Source organism: Lutjanus erythropterus, chromosome 19 (assembly GCF_056507025.1).
Source record: "Lutjanus erythropterus isolate fLutEry1 chromosome 19, fLutEry1.hap2, whole genome shotgun sequence".
Lineage (NCBI taxonomy): Eukaryota > Metazoa > Chordata > Actinopteri > Lutjaniformes > Lutjanidae > Lutjanus > Lutjanus erythropterus.
Window position 1 is genome coordinate 3,500,709 of NC_139335.1, and position 20,656 is coordinate 3,521,364.

General features: G+C 37.5%; 2 protein-coding genes across 5 annotated transcripts; one reads left to right on the forward strand and one right to left on the reverse strand.

Annotated features, from left to right (window-relative positions):
• Positions 1–1,142: 1,142 nt before the first annotated feature.
• On the reverse strand, positions 1,143–10,550 carry srsf2b (serine and arginine rich splicing factor 2b). 4 transcript variants are annotated; one of them, XR_014772412.1, is made up of 4 exons: positions 9,929–10,549; positions 7,212–7,512; positions 3,500–3,564; positions 1,143–1,364 (listed from the first exon to the last, which is right to left on the reverse strand). XR_014772412.1 is itself a non-coding variant. In XM_084743840.1 (3 exons), exons 1-2 carry the CDS (start codon positions 10,306–10,308, stop codon positions 7,233–7,235), a joined length of 648 nt encoding a protein of 215 aa, XP_084599966.1. In that variant the 5' UTR covers positions 10,309–10,550; the 3' UTR covers positions 3,293–3,564; positions 7,212–7,232. The 4 variants fall into 4 exon arrangements, 3 of the variants coding, with proteins under 3 accessions (XP_084599966.1, XP_084599964.1, XP_084599965.1); XM_084743840.1 differs by lacking the exon at positions 1,143–1,364 and having other exon boundaries at positions 3,293–3,564; positions 7,212–7,500; positions 9,929–10,550; XM_084743838.1 differs by lacking the exon at positions 1,143–1,364 and having other exon boundaries at positions 3,293–3,564; positions 9,929–10,548.
• A 902-nt stretch (positions 10,551–11,452) lies between these two features.
• On the forward strand, positions 11,453–16,295 carry LOC146309077 (uncharacterized). Its single transcript, XM_084744290.1, has 5 exons — positions 11,453–11,651; positions 12,902–12,957; positions 13,063–13,173; positions 13,592–13,729; positions 15,210–16,295. Exons 2-5 carry the CDS (start codon positions 12,952–12,954, stop codon positions 15,294–15,296), a joined length of 342 nt encoding a protein of 113 aa, XP_084600416.1. The 5' UTR covers positions 11,453–11,651; positions 12,902–12,951; the 3' UTR covers positions 15,297–16,295.
• Positions 16,296–20,656: the final 4,361 nt, after the last annotated feature.

The window sequence follows — 20,656 nt, forward strand, 5'->3', positions numbered from 1 at the left end:
ATTAGAAATTGTACTAAATTGGTCATTTTTTCTATTTTCAATCTTTTTGACAGTAAAAACACAATTATATAGTCAAACAAACAAGGGGGAAACCACTTTAAAATGGAACATAAATACAAAAAGTAAATAAATAACACAAATGATGACATAAATAATAGATAATAGAAAATGAATACTGAAGGCACAAGTTGTAAATTACTTTACAGGCAACACATACAGCCTTAACAGTCATATTTTACTTTTACTTAATTAGCATTACCTGTAGGGTATATTGCAACTTGATTTGAAATTGAGACTTAAAAAAATTGAAAAAATGTGTTTTAGCCTTTTTTCTTCTTAAAGTGCACAAGATTGATGCATTTTTTAAGTTATGTTTTTGGTGTTTCTTGCCTTTATTATGATAGGAAAGCTGAAAAGCAGATATGAAATGGGGTGAAGAGAACAGGGATGACATGCAGCAAAGGGCCACAGCTGGAAGTTGAACCAGCGGCTGCTGCAGAGGACCAACAGCCTCCGTTCATGGGGCGGACGCTCTACCAACTGAGCTACAGGGTCGCCCAATACTGATGCATTTAACTGTTAAATGCACGGCCTGTTGTCCACCTGTACTTCCTTATGTTTGTGATTATTTTGCTGTTCTGGTGCGTTCATGAACAGCTTGGACAAATCCTACTCATTCTACCTTCAAATTTGCTCTCAGCAGCAAAAGTGTCTTTTTTCCCAGAAATCATTACCCAGTTACTAAGGACAATCCTGCTCACAATGAGGTCTGTGGATTATCTTGAGTGACCAGGTCATGATTTCCGGAAAGAGAGACAAGTGTTGAGTTTCTCAAATGTGTCTTTCCCCCCAGTTTTTGGTGCTTTGAGCACCACAAGCCGAGTGCCATCTTGTTCAATTTTACTGGAGAGAAGGCAAGACATCTCTACAGCTGTTATCTCCTAAATTACCTAGATGGATAAACAGAATTACAAGCCAGAGGGAAAATATGCATTTTCGATTTCGGGAGGAACTGTTGCTTGAATAGAGTCCCAGATACACATCCACTGTCTTTAGAGTCCGAGGTTTTACTGTATTTTACCACCTGCGTGTGTGTAAATGTGCACACCAAAAACAAAACAGAGTAATAAGACATGAGGCAGTTGTAGACAAAACACCAAAATCTTTAATGAAAGTCACATTTGTCTTCAAGGACCATGTGGCAAAAACATTCCATTGTAAAAAGGGTGTGACACTGTAGTAACCGCCACCACTGGTAGTTCACAGGAGCATTCTGGAGAATACTGGACACATCCAAGCACTCAGCAGAGCAACACGCCACCTTAACAGCTAACCAGCAATACTCAACTGCTACACAACTGCGCCTAGTGCACAAAAAAACAAAACAAAACAAAACAAAACATACAAGCTGGATTAGGATCATAAAATTTAAAAAGAAACACCACATGTCCAGAGTCCTGTGAAATTAAACAAATGATTTAAGGAGATGAGCTTTTACCGTAAAATCCGTGATGACCTTTTACTGACCTGAAACATTCTTCTGACTGATAAAACTTTATCTTCAGTTTACATCAACAGTCATTTTATTGTAAATGCCATATCCAATAACATTTAAAGCTACTACAAGGAGCGTCTAAGTTTGTTGATTTTTGGAGCCACCGCCGTAACCATAAAATATAGTCAAAGTAAAACTACCAAGAGAAAAACCTCCTCCTGCTTCCCCCTAACACACATCTCACTGTAACTTCATCTGAAAAATTTAAACAAAGGCTTGTTTCCTTTGATTTAACAGACAATCTGATCCAGTGGCAGTTATATAATAGTAGAATACCTAAAAATCTTCTTCCTGATGGTGCTGTTTACTTATGCAGGTCATACAGAGGCATCAGGATTAATTAGAGAAAGTTTCATAACCACTTAAAAACTCCTTGTAGTAGCTTTAACACATTTATTGTAGTAGTTAAAATGACCAGCTGTCCCATTCAACAAATGACCCTGAGCTGCAGACGTCAAAGACCGTAATGAAGCAGGTACTGAGGGAACTGAGGGATTTCTGCAGTTTAATTAAATGGTTGCACTGATATGAAAACAATAATGTGAGAAAAACCTTTAAAAGATAAGAGTATATCGTGTCACTTTGGATCTCGTACTGAACAAGAACAAATGGGAGAAAAACAAGCCCCAACACTGAGTCCTATCTGACTGACTATTTGACTGAATCCAAGGAGAAATCTGGAATATATTTATCACAAAATGACCAGAAATATGTCATCAGAGATTAAAGAAACAAATTAAGTTGTAATACACGCTTCTGACACCATAGCCCTGAACATTTCTATTCCAGACTAGAATAACTGTTTCTGGTTTCGTGGTTCAAGTTAATTAGAGTTCAAATTTAAATTTAAAGAAATCATTAATAATCTTGTAGACGGAGTAGATGTTTATAACAGTTTCATTGAGTAAAATGTTAATGGCGTTTGGCAGGTGGGGAGACAGGCAGTCACTAAAGTCTATTTTCTATTTTCAAAGTGTATTTTTATGACTGAATGACTGGAGGAAAAATAGTGAAGTTGAAGGAGTATGATTTATGTAAAGACAATAAATAAACAAGTTTATCAATTTATCATTTATCATTTATTTGCTTATGCTGACCTTCATTTCACTAAAATTAAGATCTTTTTGATTTGTTGCTTCTCCAACTTTCTCCAGATAAAATGTGTTTGACTGCAGATATAATTGATTTTTAACCACGTGTCTGCGCGCCTAGCTTTAATTTCTGTGGACGTGCACAATCACAGCTCCAAACGCACACAGGAGGCGTGAGGCAGCCATGATGCGTATGTGAACACGTAGGTAAAAGCAAGTATCTCTCAGGCCAGGATAACTCATCAGGACTAACAGGAAAAAAAACCTAAGTTCAACAGGATATCGATATGGAAGAAAGTCATAAATTTACCATAAAGTGAGATGTATTAATAAGAGCTCGAGTGAAATAGTCAGTTGCAGCCCTTGAAATGTTCACACGAGAATAATCTCTTTTCCATAATAACCGTCTGCTGATGCTGCATGTGATTTGCGCCTAATTATCCCTCTTTCTCTTTAATCTACACACACTTATTGCTGACTGAGTCAGTTTGCGACCAAATTAATGTCACCATTAATAAAATACTCAATGTGAGGCTGAACAAAGCCAGACGCCAAAGAAAACTGGACTATAAACTCTTCTTGACTCAAGTCATGAGGAGAAGAACTTAAAGCAACGGAGGAAACTTAAACCACTAGTACAAAAATAAACATGAATATACTTGTATTTTATCCTGTTTAATTATTACAAAAGCAAGTTGGAACAGAAATTCCTCTCCGTTGAACTGGACTATTAAAATCATAAACATGTTATGAAGAAGAAATAAAATCACAGCACATTAAATGAAATGAAAAAAAGCCCTTTTGTAGCCAAATGAATAAAAACAAAGCAAAGCATGGAAGACACAATAATAACCTTTTACAGCAGGACACTGTTGCTTGTGTGGGATCCAGTCGTGGACTTCTGAAGTCACCTGAAAACTGTCAGAACAGAAGAGTTAGAACATTTTAGTTGATTTTTTCAATGCACTTTTTCAAGTGAACAATATGTCAACTTTAAGATGGCTTTATAGATGAAATATATATATGAATATACTCCTTTTTGGACATTATTTATTTCTGTTGAATGCTTGCTGCTAAGTTCATTTGTTAATTTTGTTTTGCATACTTGCATATTCTATTTTGTTTTCTTTTAAATAAAAAATATGTTTTCTTTAAAATAAACAAAACTGGAGCGGTCATTTTGAATTTTACTGTTAAATGTTTTTTTCCAAGTCTTATTTGTGCACTTAAGACTTTATTAGACAGTCAACAGGTGAGAGATGGCAGAAAATGACTGGGAGGAGTGATGCAGGGAATGACATACAACAAATGTCCTCAGTTAGATTCAAACCAGTGTAGACCTGCAACAATTAATTAATAGTATTCAAGTCATTTTTTAAGGAAAAAAAAAGTTCAAATTTCTCTGATTTCAGCTTATTAAACGGGAGTATTTTCTGGTTTGTTTACTCTTCTCTGTCAGTAAACTGAATATCTTTGGGTTGTGGACAAAGCAAACATTTTATGGACAAAACAACTAATCGATTATTTGAGAAAATGATCACCAGATTGATTGATAATTTAAAAAAATTGGTGGTTGCAGCCCTAAACCAGTGGTATTGCATTTCATGGTCAGCAGTGCACCTCGCTCCTCATGGTTTTGATGCAGTTTTTTAAGCTCAAAGCACAAACTCCTATTGACATGATTTACATTAAATAGGGGTGTCACGATTCTCCAAATCCACAATTCAAGTGCACTGAAACTTTTCCCCCCAGGCCAGAGTCCTGCACAGCTTCAGGTTTTGCAACCCCACCCACACCTGCATAGCTGAGATCCACACCCGACCCATTATCCGCAATTATCTCAGAGTGAAATCTGCACCTGCCCATACAATGAACATCAACCCTGCAACCTGCTGCACAGCTGTAATTAAATAAAATACACACAGTCGCTGACTTGTGTCATCAACAGCTGCAGCCCCTGCGCTCCTGATGCTGTTGATGCATTTCCATAGCAATGACGACAAGCCTACAAGCATCAAAGCCACTGAACATTATTCTCAGTTTCTGAGCGCAAAAATCCTCCCAAATGTCCGAATTGGCCTTTGGTGATGTATGGCTTTGCTGATAAAAACAACCGGGGTTGTGTGGGCCATCAGGGCAAACGCGCTGAGCAAGAGGGGCTGCTGTCTGCCAGGGCTGCAGCATCAACTAGTAGTGGGCAGCCGCATGACGCCTTAGAGGTAACAGTTAACTGGCATTGTGCAGGAATAAAATATTGCTAAACAGTTTAACCGACTTAAATTTCTGATGCCAACTTTTAATCATGTAGTCCACTAATCACAGACATTATCTTTTCCATTGATTTTTGACTTCTAATTGAAATTGTGACACTCCTAACATGAAAGAATATCACTTTTGAATTGGCAGTGTCTAAAGCCGAGTGTGGCAGAATATGAAAAGCATCCAGTATGATATATGGCCTTCTTATCCCGCAACATCTACCTGATTTTTAATAACCTTTTTAATTGGAAATGTGTCATATAGAACATGAGGTACAGGCAGAGACATGGAACTGAACAAACACAGTGGGACTGACATGGGAGCAAAGTTGGACAAACCTCAGTGCCTCTCAAGCAGCAGCACCTGGATGGGGACACGACCTGGAGGACAGTTTTATGTCCGGTGGCAGACACACAGACGTACCTCAACACCAAACCCCAACACTGACTGCCTCCACTGACTGCTGCACAGAAACCCTCGCCGGCAGCCGGCGGCCTCGCAGGCACCTTCTAACTGCTCATACTGCCTCAGCTCAGCTCAAACTCCTCTTTAGCAAACAGGATGCCGCAGCTTGGGGAGGAGAAATCCAGATTTGGTTCACCGTCAGAACTGTTCTTAAACATCTTGCTTAGTATTCAGAGAAAATTGTCAGCTTGTACACTGGGGAAGACAGAAAATGTAACAGATCCCAACCAATATGGGATGCAGATAGTAGCAGCCTAAGGATGTGCCAAAAATAATTTGCATGAATCATATTTGACTGCATTTGCAAAACAAAAAAAAAAATGCAGAAGTCAGTAGCAGCCCCTTTATAAAACAAAATAATATAATTAACAATGTAATATCATGACATATATTGTCACAGTCCAGTCTGGTATTTAGACATTTTTATAGTGATATTCAATATATTGTTACATCCCTACTGATTAATGTTTAGATCTTTTCTACGTAGATTATGCACCCATATGACTATGCAAAACCATTCAGAAGGTTGCTTTCTTAAAGGGATAGTTCACCCCAAAATTAAATATTACAATTATTGCATATTTTTCATCTTGCCTGCAGTGCTGTTTATCCATCACGATAGTTTTGGTGTGAGTTGCAGGGTTTTGGAGATATCAGCCATAGAGATGTCAGCCTTCCCTTTAATACAATGGAACTAGATGGCACCAGTCCTTTGTAGCTCAAAGAGACAAATAATACATTTAAACTCAACAGCAACATCTGTGTACAGAAATCATGACCCAGTTACTCAAAATAATCTTGACCTTGTTGTGAAAAGTTTCCGTTAGGGACTACTTTCTTTGTATGGTAGAATCTTCCAAATCTACTTTATTTCTGCAGTAGAAGTAGTTCCTGCATGAAACTGCTCAAAACAAGGTATGTGGATTATTTTGAGACATTGCTGTTGAGGTTATATTGGAGAGAAGGCAGACATCTCTACAGCTGATGTCTCCAAAACAATGCAACTCACATCAAAGTGATCCAGACTGACAAATAGCACTACAGGTAAGGAGGAAAATGTGTATTTTGAAATGAACATTAAGGAAATAAAGACAAAATAAGTGTAAACATATAAATAAACATCATCATCTGATCGCTGACTTTCTGAATGCTGACAGTCGGTTTGGGGCAGGTTGTAAATCAAGTAGTGCTGTCACAATACTGGAATTTCTAATTTCGATACAAGGCTTTGAAAAATATTTATATTTGAAACCAATTTCGATACCACAGGGAAAAACTGGCTCAACATTAGGGGCATAAAATTTTTTATTAAAAAGATAAACATAACAAGGCTATAAGACGACAACAGATAAAGCAAATGAGACGAAGACAGCACTGTGAATTAGTGAGAGAAGGTGGGACTACATGGGCACTGCAGCATCATGTGTCAACTCGCTGTCAGAGAGAAGATGGAGCGAGAAAAAAAATAGTCTGGTCTATTTGTAAAATAGTCTAGTCTATCTGTACTGGGCTCATATCTGCTGGGCTCTAAAAAGGAAAAGTTCAAGAACTCAAATCTGCAGGGAAAAAAACTCCACAGTGCATCTTTACCAGGGCAAAAAATACTGTCTTCATTTATGAACTGATATTATGTGAAACTTTTTTTTTTGTTTTAACAGCTACATGGTCTAAATTTAAAATGTTCTTCAACGTGATGTCAGAGTGGCTGCTGGACTGACTGCTAAAGGGGACAACCTCATCAGCTAGAGCTAAATTTAAACTAGCCTGTCTCCCACCCTGGTACTGACAACTTTAACAAAGACACCGGAAACGAAACTTTAATAACATCTTGTCAAACTCACCTGCCGCTGTTGCGCCGAGCTCTACGGGGATTCGCCTCCATTTTCTGCTGCCGACTTGGGCTGGCTTTTAGACCTTGACCTTGACCCTCTTTTGGAAGAAGGGGTGCGGCTTCTGGACTGGGACCTGGACCTGGACCGGGACTGGGACTTGGCCGTGGTTTTCTTGCTCCTGGGAGACTGGGACTTGGATCGGGAGTAGGAGCGGGACCTGGATTTGCTGTAGCGGGATCGGCTTCGGGAACGAGAGCGGCTCCTGCTGCGGGACCTGCTGCGCCTTCTGTGTCTCGGGCTGGGGGAATAGCTGCATACATTCAGTGGGGTGAGTTTTCATCGACAGAGTAACAACAGCTGAGGAAACATCATCTGTAACAACGGAACTACACCAGCACTGGGCTAAATCCATCGCCAGCTGCTTTTTTTTGGGGTGATACTTGTTATTATACTTTGCTAATGTAATGGTCTGCAGAGCGACAGCTGCTCTGCAAGGCGCTCTCATCCTGCAGCACTCTCATCCTGCAGCACAGGGCACACGCACTGAGCCAGAGACATTTAACGAGGTGAAATAAGGATTTATTCAAACCAAACCACAATTGGTGATTGTTGGAAGAGTGGACAGACTAACAAAGACAGTTTTAGTAAGTTTTACATAGTGTTCTGCTGAGTTTGAAGTGTGTTTAACTAGGAGTTTACAGGTATATTTGTTTTTGAATGTAGTGAGTGTATGCAGCGTACATAACGTAGTGAACTCGCCGCTCACACACATCTCCCAGCCGAGGCCTAAGAGGATGGGAGGAGGTGGGAGGCAGGGCTGCACAATCAATCGAAATTTTATTAAAATTGCAATATGGCTTTCTGCAATCTTAGAAGGCAAAATGTGTGTCAAAAAAAGTTTTAAATTAATGAATGTTGTGAAGCAGAGATGTCCTGCTGTACAAATCAGATTCTACAGACTAAAAAAAACCAAACATTTAATATCTAATATCTATCTAATATTGCAAATCATATCTTAACTGCAATATCAGTCAAAATAACTACAATTAGATATTCTTTCAAAATCATTCAGCCCTAACTGTGATATGAGTCAAGGAATTGTGATAGATTTGATATATTTTTATATCATGATGTTGCGTAAGTGTTGCCTTTTCCTGGTTTTAAAGGCTGCATATGGTAAAGTGATGTAATTTTCTGAACTTTCTCTATCTAGTCATTATATCCACATTACTGATGATTATCAAAAAAAATCTCATTGGGTTAATTTTTTGTGAAAGCACCATTAATATTGTTGCAATATAGAAGCATTCAGTCAAAAATTTCCAATTTCTAAAAATGTATTTTAATGATACATAAACTGAAGAACTGGAACAGTCTCCGGTTTTCATTTCAGAAATCTGAAATCACCTTTATGAGGAAGGGCTCCCAGAATAGACATATTTTTTACATGGAGTCTGGTTACAGACTGCGCCCACACAACTAAAAGGGGCGATATAATATTCCTTCAGTCTTAATAACACTGCTGAGAGGCATCAACCTACCAGAGCTGCGTACTCACACTGTCAATTTATCTGACATCGCTGTGGGTGTTCTGTGTTTTTCAGCAGAGCATCAGATCAATAACAGAACAATTAGGGATTTATTCCAAACAGACACTGTGACAACTAATTATATAATCCCATTCTGGAGTAATATGATAAAGAATGTGCCTTCAAGAAAAGTATGTAATGTTCAAATTAATTGTAAAATCTTTCCATAACAGATGCAAACAGAACATTGAGGCTGTGCTCATTTTGTAAAAAAGGTTTCACATTTGTTTTGAAATTGTTCTCGTACAGAGACGTTTTGGTCAGACACTCTAGAGTTCATCCAAATATATTTCATTTCAGATTTTTGTTCTGTTCTTTGGTGTGTTTGACTTTAAAATGGAAAATGAGGAAAAATATTTTATAATAAATCCTGTGTTTTTACTTGCTAAATGATGATAAACTGTTTACTGATTAATCATTAATATCCCTATTTGCAACTACACGTCATCATTGTGACTCAGACTGATATCAAAACATGTTTGACGTTGATGTTGGACGCAGGACAAATTATCGGTTGACACAATCAGTATCGACTAAAACTACAATTATTGACTGCTCATTAATCAATTATCTTGATTGACACTTTTCATCATTTTCTGACACAAACAACTATTAATCAAGAAAATAGTCAACTGATTAAGTGACTAAGAAAATAACGGTGAGTTGCAGCCCTAGCATCAACATTAGCTGAAAATATTGGCTATAATAATATCTGACTTGACATATTGCCGAAGCATTTCATTTGAATTCTTTTGCAAAATGCTCAACAACAGCTCAACTTTATTTGTGACATTTTGTGATGAACTTTAAAGTCAGAACTGTTCTTTGTTTTTATTACTGTCAGATCTGTGAAATACTAAATCATCCATGTTTACTCACATTGGACTTTCTTGCCTCAGGTCAACTTCTTTTTGAAACATGAAAATGTGAGATTATCGGTTGTCTTATCGGTCTCGGCCATGAGAAGCAGGGGATTATTGATTAGTGTATTGCTGAGAAAAGCCTCAGTGCTTTCCGCTTTATTTCCTCGATTATGATATTTTCAGTTTTTTGCGTGTGCTTTGTGTTTTATATCTGCGTATGTCTTTAATAAAGTTTTATTGAATAAAAAAAGTCAGTTTATTATCTTATTCTTACCTCCTGCTCCGGCGTCCATGGCCGCTGTACCTCCTCGGCGGCCCTCCTCCTCCTCCTCCTCCTCCTCTCCGTCCTCCGCCGTAGTGTGAGTCCGGGGGTCTGCCGTACCGGGCCATCTGGACCCGCAGCTCCCGGCCGTCCAGCAGCGCTCCGTCCATGGCGTCCATGGCGTCCTCGGCGTCGCGTTTGTCGTGGAAACGCACGAAGGCGAAGCCGCGACTCTCTTTGGTGTAGCGGTCTCTGGGTATGTAGACGTCCCCTACCCGGCCGTACTTCTCGAACACCCGTCGGAGTGTTTCCGGAGATGTTCGGTACGTCAAGTTGTCCACTTTGAGGGAAGTCATGCCGTCGACATCTGGAGGAGCCCGACCGTAATTCATGATGGTCGCTCGTGTGCGAGGCCTTCACAACAGTTTAAATTCTGACCACGACAGAGCCGATTAGTTTGTTCAAGTCCACTCACACAGACACGTGGGTGGAATTTAACCAGAATCGCCGCGACTGCGGGGTGTTTAAAGCTGCACACCCGCAAAAATTACGATTTCTTCCAGGACAACACGTCGTCTTCAACCGCCACAAACCAGTGAGGTGAACTTTTTCTTCTACTGAAGAAATAAGACGCTTCTCAGTGTTATGTTCGCCGCATCGGCGCCCCCTAGTGGAATCACGTCAGTTCAGTTTCTTTTCTTTTTTCTTTTAAAATCTTTTGTCTTTATTATTTTTGTTCAAAAGGACTGCCTTCACTTCAGTTTGTTTCCCACCACCTTTTAAGAGGAAACATAAGAACATACCAACTATTTTAAACTTAAGAACAGGTTACCTCTCTTTACCAATTCCACCTAAAGCGAAAAAAGTTCATAACGAGATTATAACATCTCACATCAAATTAAGATTACGATGTTTGTACTTTCTGTAATTCAAACATTGAAACTATTTAAAATATGGAACATCTCTATGACCTTTTGGGAGGCCCCTCAGTGTTGGATAACCATCAAAATATTCCGATTTTAACATATATAAATATAAAATATAACGTTACGTATCCAAATGGATTATAAAAAGGTTGGGAGTGATAATTTCATCATTAAAGCAAGTTATGTCATACATAAATGTCGTTTCGTAAAAGCAATGCCTGTATTTGCTGCTTACTCAAGATAATACTATGTAAAATATATATAACTGAAATAAAGTGTCTCTAAGAAAATCTGATTGACCACTTGTGCATTTTGTTTGTTTTTCTTGTATTATTTTTTCTATATTCATTTAATTATTATTTATTGTTGGCCTGTAATTTTAATTTTGTTTAATATTGCTGCCCCTCACTTAGTTACGTTGTGAAGTATATTAATTTGAATATGACACGTTCCTTTTATTATTATTATTATTATTATTATTATTATTATTATTATTATTATTAGTAGTAGTAGTAGTAGTAGTAGTAGTAGTAGTAGCAGTAGTATTTGTTTTAAACACGAACTAGTTACTTATCGCCCGGTAGTGTTCGTATTTTGTCCCTTCTAGGGACCCTTCTGAATCCATGGCAACGCAACTAGCTGCCGCCATAGCTAATCCCGTTTGTTTTCAGTTGCTGCAGGCGGCAAAATCTACTCTTTTTCTGCAATTAACCATAAAAAAAAGAAAAATATGTCTTAACGTCACTTAAACTGGCGTCTGTATTTCTTACTCAGGACGTGTTTATGAACGTACAGGAGCACACGGAGCGGTAAGATGTTAGCAGAATTAGCTGCCGTTAAACTAAACTGTCTCGCCCTGTAACGTTTACTGTTAAATTTCTTTGTTTAGTGGTAGTTAAGACACTGGTGTAATCTTCAATGATAATTTTATTTTAATATTTTGTAAATTTTCGTGAGCATGTAATACAGTTCTTACTGTTACCAGCTAACTTACTTGTGTACTACACCTAGTTAGCCCAGTAACATTTCGGAAACTTAATTTAGTTACTCTTTGCATTTTGTTATTTCTACCTTCATGGAATAAACGATCTGAGTTACTTTTTCATGACTGAAAGCCAGAGATAACCTTTTATTTTCTTGCTCCAGTTGCAATGAGTTATCCAGTAGAGGTACTTGCTTATTTTAGTGCTTATTTTAATACCTAAAGAACAGTAATTAGCCTAGATCCTTTTCTTAAGTCAAAGCTCTAATATAACAATATAATATTACTCCATTACAACTAAAAGTCCTGCATTCTTATTATTTTAATTGTGTGTTCGATTATTGCATAACAAATATTTGATGAAGATTCTGACATGCAACTAATAACTACAGCTGTTAAAGGGACAGTTCACCCCCAAATTGAAAATACATATTTTCCTTCTTACCTGCAGTGCTAGTTTTTCATCTAGATAATTTTGATGTGAGTTGCAGACTTCTGGAGATATTTGCTGTACAAATGTCTTTTTTCTCTCCAATATAATGGGACTAGATGGTACTAGGTTTCTCAAGCTCGAAGCGCCAAAAAAATACATTTGAAAAATTCAACAACAGTGTCTCTTTCCAGAAATCCTGGCCTGGTTATTTAAGATCATTCACAGACCTTTATGTGAGCAATTTCATATAGGAACTATTTTCTTCACACCAAAACAATCTAGATGGACAAATAGCACTACAAGTAAGGAGAAAAATATGTTTTTGATTCGTGGTGACCTGTTCCTTTAAGTAAATGTAGTGTAGAAACACAATATAGCTAAAAATGGAGGTACACATATTGCATGATTGTACTTAGGTACAGTACTTGAGTAAATAGACTTTCTTTGCACTATTGGCTGTATGAAACATAAAGTTTTAACATAACTCATTCATAACTTGTGGTGCATGGAAACAAGTTGATGAGACAGAAAACAATCATGCAATTTCAATCTTGCATACGGTATGTATCTGAAAGTTCAGAGAAGAAAATAAAGAGCCTAAATAATTCTGACTCTGGTTGATCTGTTTTTTTTTTTCTTCTCAGATATGATGTGAGCCTTGCGACGGTTAAAGGTGTCTTCTCAGAAACACACAATGCAGGTAAGCAAGAATGCTTTTACCTGGGGGACCATAAATGAAAACTCTACGCAGCTCTACTCTGTTCTACGTACAGAAGTTAAATATTTTGATGTTCCTGGTCCTCAGGTGTTGCCTATTTGGGGGCTTGCCATCCCTCTCCCAGCAGTGCTGATGATAACTTTGAGTCTCTACATGGTCGTCCTGGGGATCGGCCTGTGGATCCGATTCTGCCTCAAGGTTTGTGCTGCTGGCCCAGTTACATTATTACAGTTTGTAAAATAATAAAATGTGTTGTTTCACTAGACACTAAATTTAGAAGCACAGATGTAAGGAAAAGTAAATAGGAAAGAGAACTTTGACCTCTGCTGATTAATATTCATGCAGGGTGTATATTCTATCACAAAACATAACTTTGGTTGTTTATAGCTTAATAATTTCTGATTTAATGTGATGAAAAAGTGAAATAATAAATTTGAGTATATGTATTTAACTTACCACAGCTGTCAGGTGTTTGAAAAGCTTGAAAATGCACCTAGAATATTCTTGAAAAGTGCTTGGTGGTGAACTGAGGTGGGCATGTCTTCCTGAGACACATCTACTCATTTTTCACCACACACAGTAACACTGATCCTGATTTCTGTTTTATCTCCCAAAGGACCGCTGTTCTTCAGAGTGTGGTGATTGCTGTCCTAACATTTCAATATGTGAGCAGTGCCTCAGACTGGCAGAAGTGTGTAACTGTAGTCTGCCGACCATGGAAACATGTTGGCCCAAATCGTGCCCTTCGTCTTCTGTAAGTAACCTCCAAACCTCCAGCCAAATCATGTGTCATCGACACTGCAGCAGAGCATCACATCCATTTCTGAGGCAGATATTTGTTCAGTTTCATTCCACTCTGCTATGAATAGAATAGAACGTTCTTGTTCCACCAGAGCAGGACTCTTATCTTTGTCTCATTAAGTGGCACAGACTTAAAATCACTGTGCTGCAACCACAAAGATTAATTTAATCTAACATTAGCTCTAATCAGTTTAGCACATCTGGGTTTAAAATGAATACAACCAGACTTAGAGTTAAGCAGAACTCTGTTGCACAATTTAAAAACTAATCTCAGAAAGCAAAGTAGAAATTAAGTAAAGTTCAATCAATATTGAGACACCTGCTTTTCCAAATTAAAATAAATAAATACATTTAAAAAAATCTGAGTGTTGTTAGGAGCTATTTAGTTTAAAAGAAGGGAAAATCTGTATTCATGGACAAAATGTTAATTGTTTGCAAGGTAGCTAAAAAGGAAAAGTATATATATTGTTTGCTAACCATCTGAAACAATTTTAAAGTTAAATTACTTGCTAGCTAGCTAAAAAGAAAAACTGTTGCATTCATTGCCAGCTAGTGAAAAGTTTTTTTTAGCTAGCCTTGTTAGCCTACTCATGATGTTCAGCTAAGAACTGTTGTTCAGTCCATCTCTAAAAGGCAGCAGTTTTAAATGCTGAACCTCCTCAAGTTAATACTGGTTAATATTTTAAAGTGGAGTTTAAAGTGAAAAGGTGCAGCAGAATTACATATGATCTAGGTTTAGAGTTAAAACTAAAGACTTAAAGGTTTAGAGAGATGTTTAAATGTAATTTTTATTCATCTTAAGCTATTAGTTTAAACATTTGGTGCAGCATAATTTAAAGTTAAACTATAATTTAATTGGCTTTAAAAATTAATTCTTGTTGGTGCAACCCAGCCTTACAATTTAAACAAATGTGTATGCTTTGAAAAACCAAGCACTTTCTCTCCATTTTGGTCTCTTAATCCAAAAAACTAGTACCGAAACGTCGCAAATAATCAACATATTGCAAGTTCGACAGTGTGCGGGAGTTCTTTTTCAATTTTTTGTTCTTCTCTCTCCAACGCACCTGTCTTTTTTAATAGATGTGCGAAGTGTTTCCTTAGTCTCTCTTAATCCACATTAAGCTGATTGATTCCACCTAAACTCGGTCTGCAGAAACCGTCTCTCTAATTCACCTAGTAACACAAGTCTCTAGTTTGGGCAGGAGCCTGTCAATGTCTCACAAAAAAAGTCTGAACTGCTTTTGCTTCTCAGTGGTTGTGTAGGTGTGTTATCACCAACTCTCTTACATGTCCGGTCACACTTCACAGGCGATGTCACTACACTGCAGGATGTTTCTTTCTGTTGTAAAAGTTTCTATTTGCAAAAAGCTCAATGTAGAAAGTTAAAATCCACCATTTCGTTGAACTCTTGTGTCTGATATGTTTTGCCACAGTGTGTCAAATGGGACTGTGCCTGCACCTGTCAGCCTCCTGAGTGTGACTCCTGTAACTGTCTCTGCTTCGAGATCAGGATCAAGTAGAAGAAGAGGATGGTCAGGAGCGCACTCATGCCATGATTTTTCTTAATGTATGCCTTCATAAGAGAGTTTACAGTGGAGAGATAACAGGGAAAAGAACGGAGAGTCATGGAGAATGACATGCAGCAGAGCTCTCCAGTGGAGGTGTTCTCCAGTTCTTGGTGAGCTCCTCTGGACCTCCTGTCTTTGAGTTCTTGCTGAGCGTCATTATCATTAATGGTTTTTTTTAGCCCTTTTTCACCAAGTTAGCTCTGGTTCTTGAACCTGTTCCATTCAAGATTCATGGAACCACAGTGCTGTCTACTGAACCAGCCTGCATTTCCAGCAGTTTTAAAGGAAACATTGTAATCAAACATGCGTCATCAAGGGAGGGCACTGCACAACCTTCAGAGTATGATTGTAGATCAAGAAAAACCTGCTATTTTGTGTGCCAACTGGAAGCACAAACCAGACCAAAACCACACCTTTTACCTTTAAAGCTACTACAAGGAGTTATTAACTAGTTATAAAACAATCTCAACTGAATACTGATGCCTCTATATGACCTACACAGGCAAATGAGACCTTTTTTATTTACAGGTATTCTTAATGTCTTACTTTGGGTAGGATTGACATCAGATGAAATGAGTTTGTATTCACATTTTCACAGACAAACTTACAGTGAGTTGTACATTAACCAGTTAAAAAGGTGCAGGAGGAGATTTTTATTTAGATAATTTTGTTTTTGATGTTATATTTTGTGGTTGTCACAGTGGAGACTTTTGTCCACAAGGGGTCTCCAAAATCAATAAATTATGAAAGCTCCTTGTAGCTTTCAGCAAGACTGAAAATGATTACTGCCACCAAATGGCTTCATGTGTTATTTTAAATGTCATTAACAGAACAGAGTCTCCTCAGTGTCAGCAGGTATTTTCTGTTAGTGTTCATTATGTTTAAATTTGACTGTTTCTTACCAAATAATTCAAAGTGTGTGCGATATGAATAAAATCTTATATCACTGTATGTTATTTTGTATTTAAAACAGTGCGATCCAACTGATGCTGTTGCTTACATCACATGCAGTTAGGACACAGTGTTAGATACCATTGTACATTAGGATGCCCCCTATAAATTTTCTTGATTATTTATTCTTATAAGAATATAACATACATTATACAAAGTACAACTTTGTTGTTACCTCTATATTTAAAAAGGGAGTGTTTTCCAGTGCAGTTAGTCACTGGGATGCAGAAATCACTATTAACAAAAGTTTTGGACGAATGTATATATCCTCACAATCTGTACTGTCATATCTCCCACTCGTAGTATTCAGTAGTTGTACTGAACAGTGTCTTTAAATGACTTTAAACAACAATTGCAGCTCCATGATTGACTGACTCCACTGACTGTTTAACACTTAACTTTGAACATCTTGTATGATATCTTTTATTTTTGATAAAATGGTGAAATGTATGACTGTAAAATGTTCTTTAATTTACTTTAAATCTTACTCCAGTGTGAAGTCTGGTCATTTTTCCTTCTTAAAGGTATTTACTTATATAAGATAAGTACTTGTGTTAAAAAGGATTATTACACAGAATTTGAAATAGTGGTTTTCCATTTCATTAAAGGTGCAGCACGAGACTCAAGACAAACTTAAAGATACCTATGTAAAAGTGAAAGAAGATAACGTTACCTTTAAAATCCTTGTTATACATTGAGTTAACAGCACTTATTAAAGTAGGGATAAGTGGGCTACATGTAGAATAAGTTTGGGGTTTTATAAGAAAGGTGAGAAACACTGCTGCAAATCATTTATGCAAAATGTGTCAGACAGCAGAGTACAGAGCCACAATTCTGACCCACAGAGACGTCATGTCACTGTGAGAGCAGGTAACACGGAGCCTCACTGTTCCTCCACACTAATCAAAACCACAGCACTCTTCATATGAAACAGAGCAGCAGATCAGCTTACTGCAGAAATACTGATATTTTAAACAGTTTTAAAGTTTCTTCACAGATTCTCATTTAGGCTACAAGATCTCATTTACACATGAGACTCTTAATCCGAAGAAGTGGCAAGTTCTTTTCCAGAAAGATGGATTTTTCTTCTCTGCAGCCTGCTTCTGACTGACTTCAGCCTCTTCCACAAGTCCTGGTTCTTTTGAAATTGAGTTTTCTGGGTCCTGTGACACAGCAGAGGACTCGCCCTTCTCATGCTGGCAAACCTGGTTGTTCAGCTCTTCAATGAGCTGGTCAGATTCCGCGTGGAAGGTTCGACTGTCTTTTTCCTTAGCCTGGAGCACGTATACGTGCAGCTTAAGCTCTTTGATGAGCTGGTCTGATTCTGTGTGTAAGGTTTGACTGTCCTTTTCCTTAGCCTGGAGTTGGCATATCTGTAGCTTAAGGTCTCTGATTAACTGATCTGATTCTGTTTGTAAGGTCTGAGTGGCTTTTTCCTTATCCTTAAACTAGCATAACTCTCGCTTCAAGTCTTGAATCAGCTGGTCCGATTCTTTGCGGAAGGTCTGATTGTCTTCTTCCCTAGCCTGGAGTTGGCATAACTGTTGCTTCAGCTCTTTCTGATTTTCTTGGTCCTTGTGCATCAAATACTCCTCCTTGTTCTTTTGGTGAGACAACTGTACCTGCGTTTGTTCCAGTTGTTGTTGAAGATGGACCTTTTGATCATACAGCTCTAGACTTCTAACTAATTCTTTCTGCAACTCAGCTTTCTGCTCCTGTCTACAGGCCCTTTCTTTATCGAGCTGCCCGGTCAGATGCTCAATCTGGTCCCACACTTCAAAGTCGTAGTTGTCTTTTTCCCTGGTGTTGCAGAGCTCAGCATTCCTCTCCTCTGCTTTTTGAAGCTGAGTTTTCATCTCCTCCACCTGTTTGGCAAGGGTGTCATTGTCAGTCAAGAGCTCCTCAAAGTCTTTCTCAAGTTTCTGATTTTTCTTGCTCTCTCTCTCCAGATTGGTGGAGAGCTCAGCATTCCTCTCCTCTGCTTTTTGGAGCTGAGTGTACATCTCTTCTACTCTTTTAAGAAGGGTCCCGTTACAGACGTAAATCTTAAGCGCTGCCTGATTTTGGTGCTCCATACTCTCCATATGCTTCTCCACGATCTCCTGTTGAATCTTCATTTTTTCCTGTTGTTGTTTAAGATAAGCATTTTGTTCGTCCAGCTTGTCAACTTTAAGTTTTTCTTCCACAAAGTCTTCTTCCAGCTTCTTTATCCAGCTCCTTTCTTTTTGGAGCTGTTTGGTTAGATACTCAATGTAGTTCCACATTTCTTCAAAATTGCTCTCTTCTTCTGCGAGCTGAGCTTCCAGCTTGTTCACCTGATTGGTAAGATCCTCCTTGGAAGCCATATCTTTTTGTCCAGAGTTCATTTGTTCATTTGTTGGTGTGAGTTTTCTTGGAATTTATTGATTGAAATATAAGTATCAAACAGCAGAGTTAAAGAAAATGTACACGTAAAAAATGACAAAATTAATATTTTACACATTCTGGTTTGTGAAAGCTTTTATTAAATTGTGTAATGTTTTAAAAATGGATCCATCAGTTTGAATTTATCATTAGTTTCTTTGACCACTTGAACTCTGTGTTTGTAAGTCCTGTAGTCACTGCATCTATAGACTGTGATCACTTTGATTGACTCTTTGACTCTTTGACTTTAGTTCATGGGCCACATACAACCCAATAAGTGGGCTAAACCAGTAAAACCACTGCATAATAACCAACACCAATTTCTTCTCTTTTTTCTAGCATTAAAAGTACATTCTCAAAATGTTCACAGTTAATGAATCATCCATTCACTGTCCGTGTAGCTGCTGCATTCATCCATCACAAGTTTAACTCTTTGTAGTTTATGTACTAGAGAAAGAAAAAATGCATATATTCTTTGGTTCATGTCTTTAATTTTGCAGATATTAACCAAAACAACATTAATGTGCTGCTTTTCAGAAGTAAATCTGAGAGCAGTGGCACACATGCAGAATCACAGGATAAAGGAAAATGTCACAGAATCACGATAACAAACATTCAATTTAAAGCAGGTTAAAATCGACACTTAACATTTAAACCAAATAATTATCCATGTAAAGTGCAGGTTAAGTAATTTTTTTAGAGCAAATACTCTGTGTTCAGACTGTCCTGATAAAAATGAACATTATGGTACAGTAGCTCTGTGATAGTATGAGGTAGACGATGGACAGGCTGATCATTGATCCACAGACCCCTACAGTAAAATATGGTTCTTTAAGTTTGTTTTTCAATCCAATCCAACCCTGTTCTGAAAATTTACAAAATAATTACTATATATATACACACATTACAAAGATTTCACACATTTCAAGATTGTATGGATTAAAAAAATCATAATAAAACAGGTGCAAATATCTTTATGATCCATGTAGCTTCAAAAACCATAAACATCACTTCATGGTTTGTTGTTGGTGTTAGGACTACATTCATACATTTGTTCAGTGCAGCTAAAAAACTTCATTTTACAGCCATATTTTACACCCCTCTTTTCAAACTGAAGGCAGTCAGTGTCCAGAAAAAACACAAAGAAAAAGAAAGTAAAGCTTGTGAGGGCTGTGACCAGATAATAGAGATGAATCATGTTGTATTGTTGGGACAGAGCAGTGGAGTGGGCTCAAGCTTAGTGTCCTTTAAAGTAAACAAAACAAAACAAAACACAATCTTCCTCAGTACAGAAACACAGCAATTTCCTGGAGGATCAATAATCAATAGTTATGTTCACCTTTGTTGCTTTGCCAACAACTTTTTTCCAGTAGACTTACATTGTGAAAGAAGTGGCTGCAAACGATCAAACTTCAGTCAACCTGGTTCAGTAACATCTGGAAAGTCTAAAAGAGTCGTGTGATTAAATCATTTCACTCCATTCAAGTTGGTGTAAATTAAACTGGAAAATAGCTGCTTAGCTGAAGGAAGACTTTAATGAGTTTGCGGTTTGGCTTCATTTTTTTTATGACTGATAAAACTAAGACTATAAACTAAGTAAACTGTATCAGAAAATCACAGCAGGGTTTCCCAAACTTTGTGTTAGCTTATGGCTGATGTCTTTTAAAACTCATGACAACACCGTAACTAAAGTTAAAGGAAAGTAAAGAAAAAACAACTTCTAAATATATTTCTTTGCTTTTATTAATATAATGATAAAAGCATTTTAAATGATATATACACATTATAAATAATACATATAATAACAATAGGCCTAATTCTATTCTATTTTTTTAATAATTATTACTTTTTGGTATTTGCTTCATCTTTGCTTCAGTTTGCTGGGGTCCACCCTGTTTTCCATCCCGATAAAAAGGTTGCAGTGCCTTTTCTCAACCTTGTTAATTAATCTCTCGACT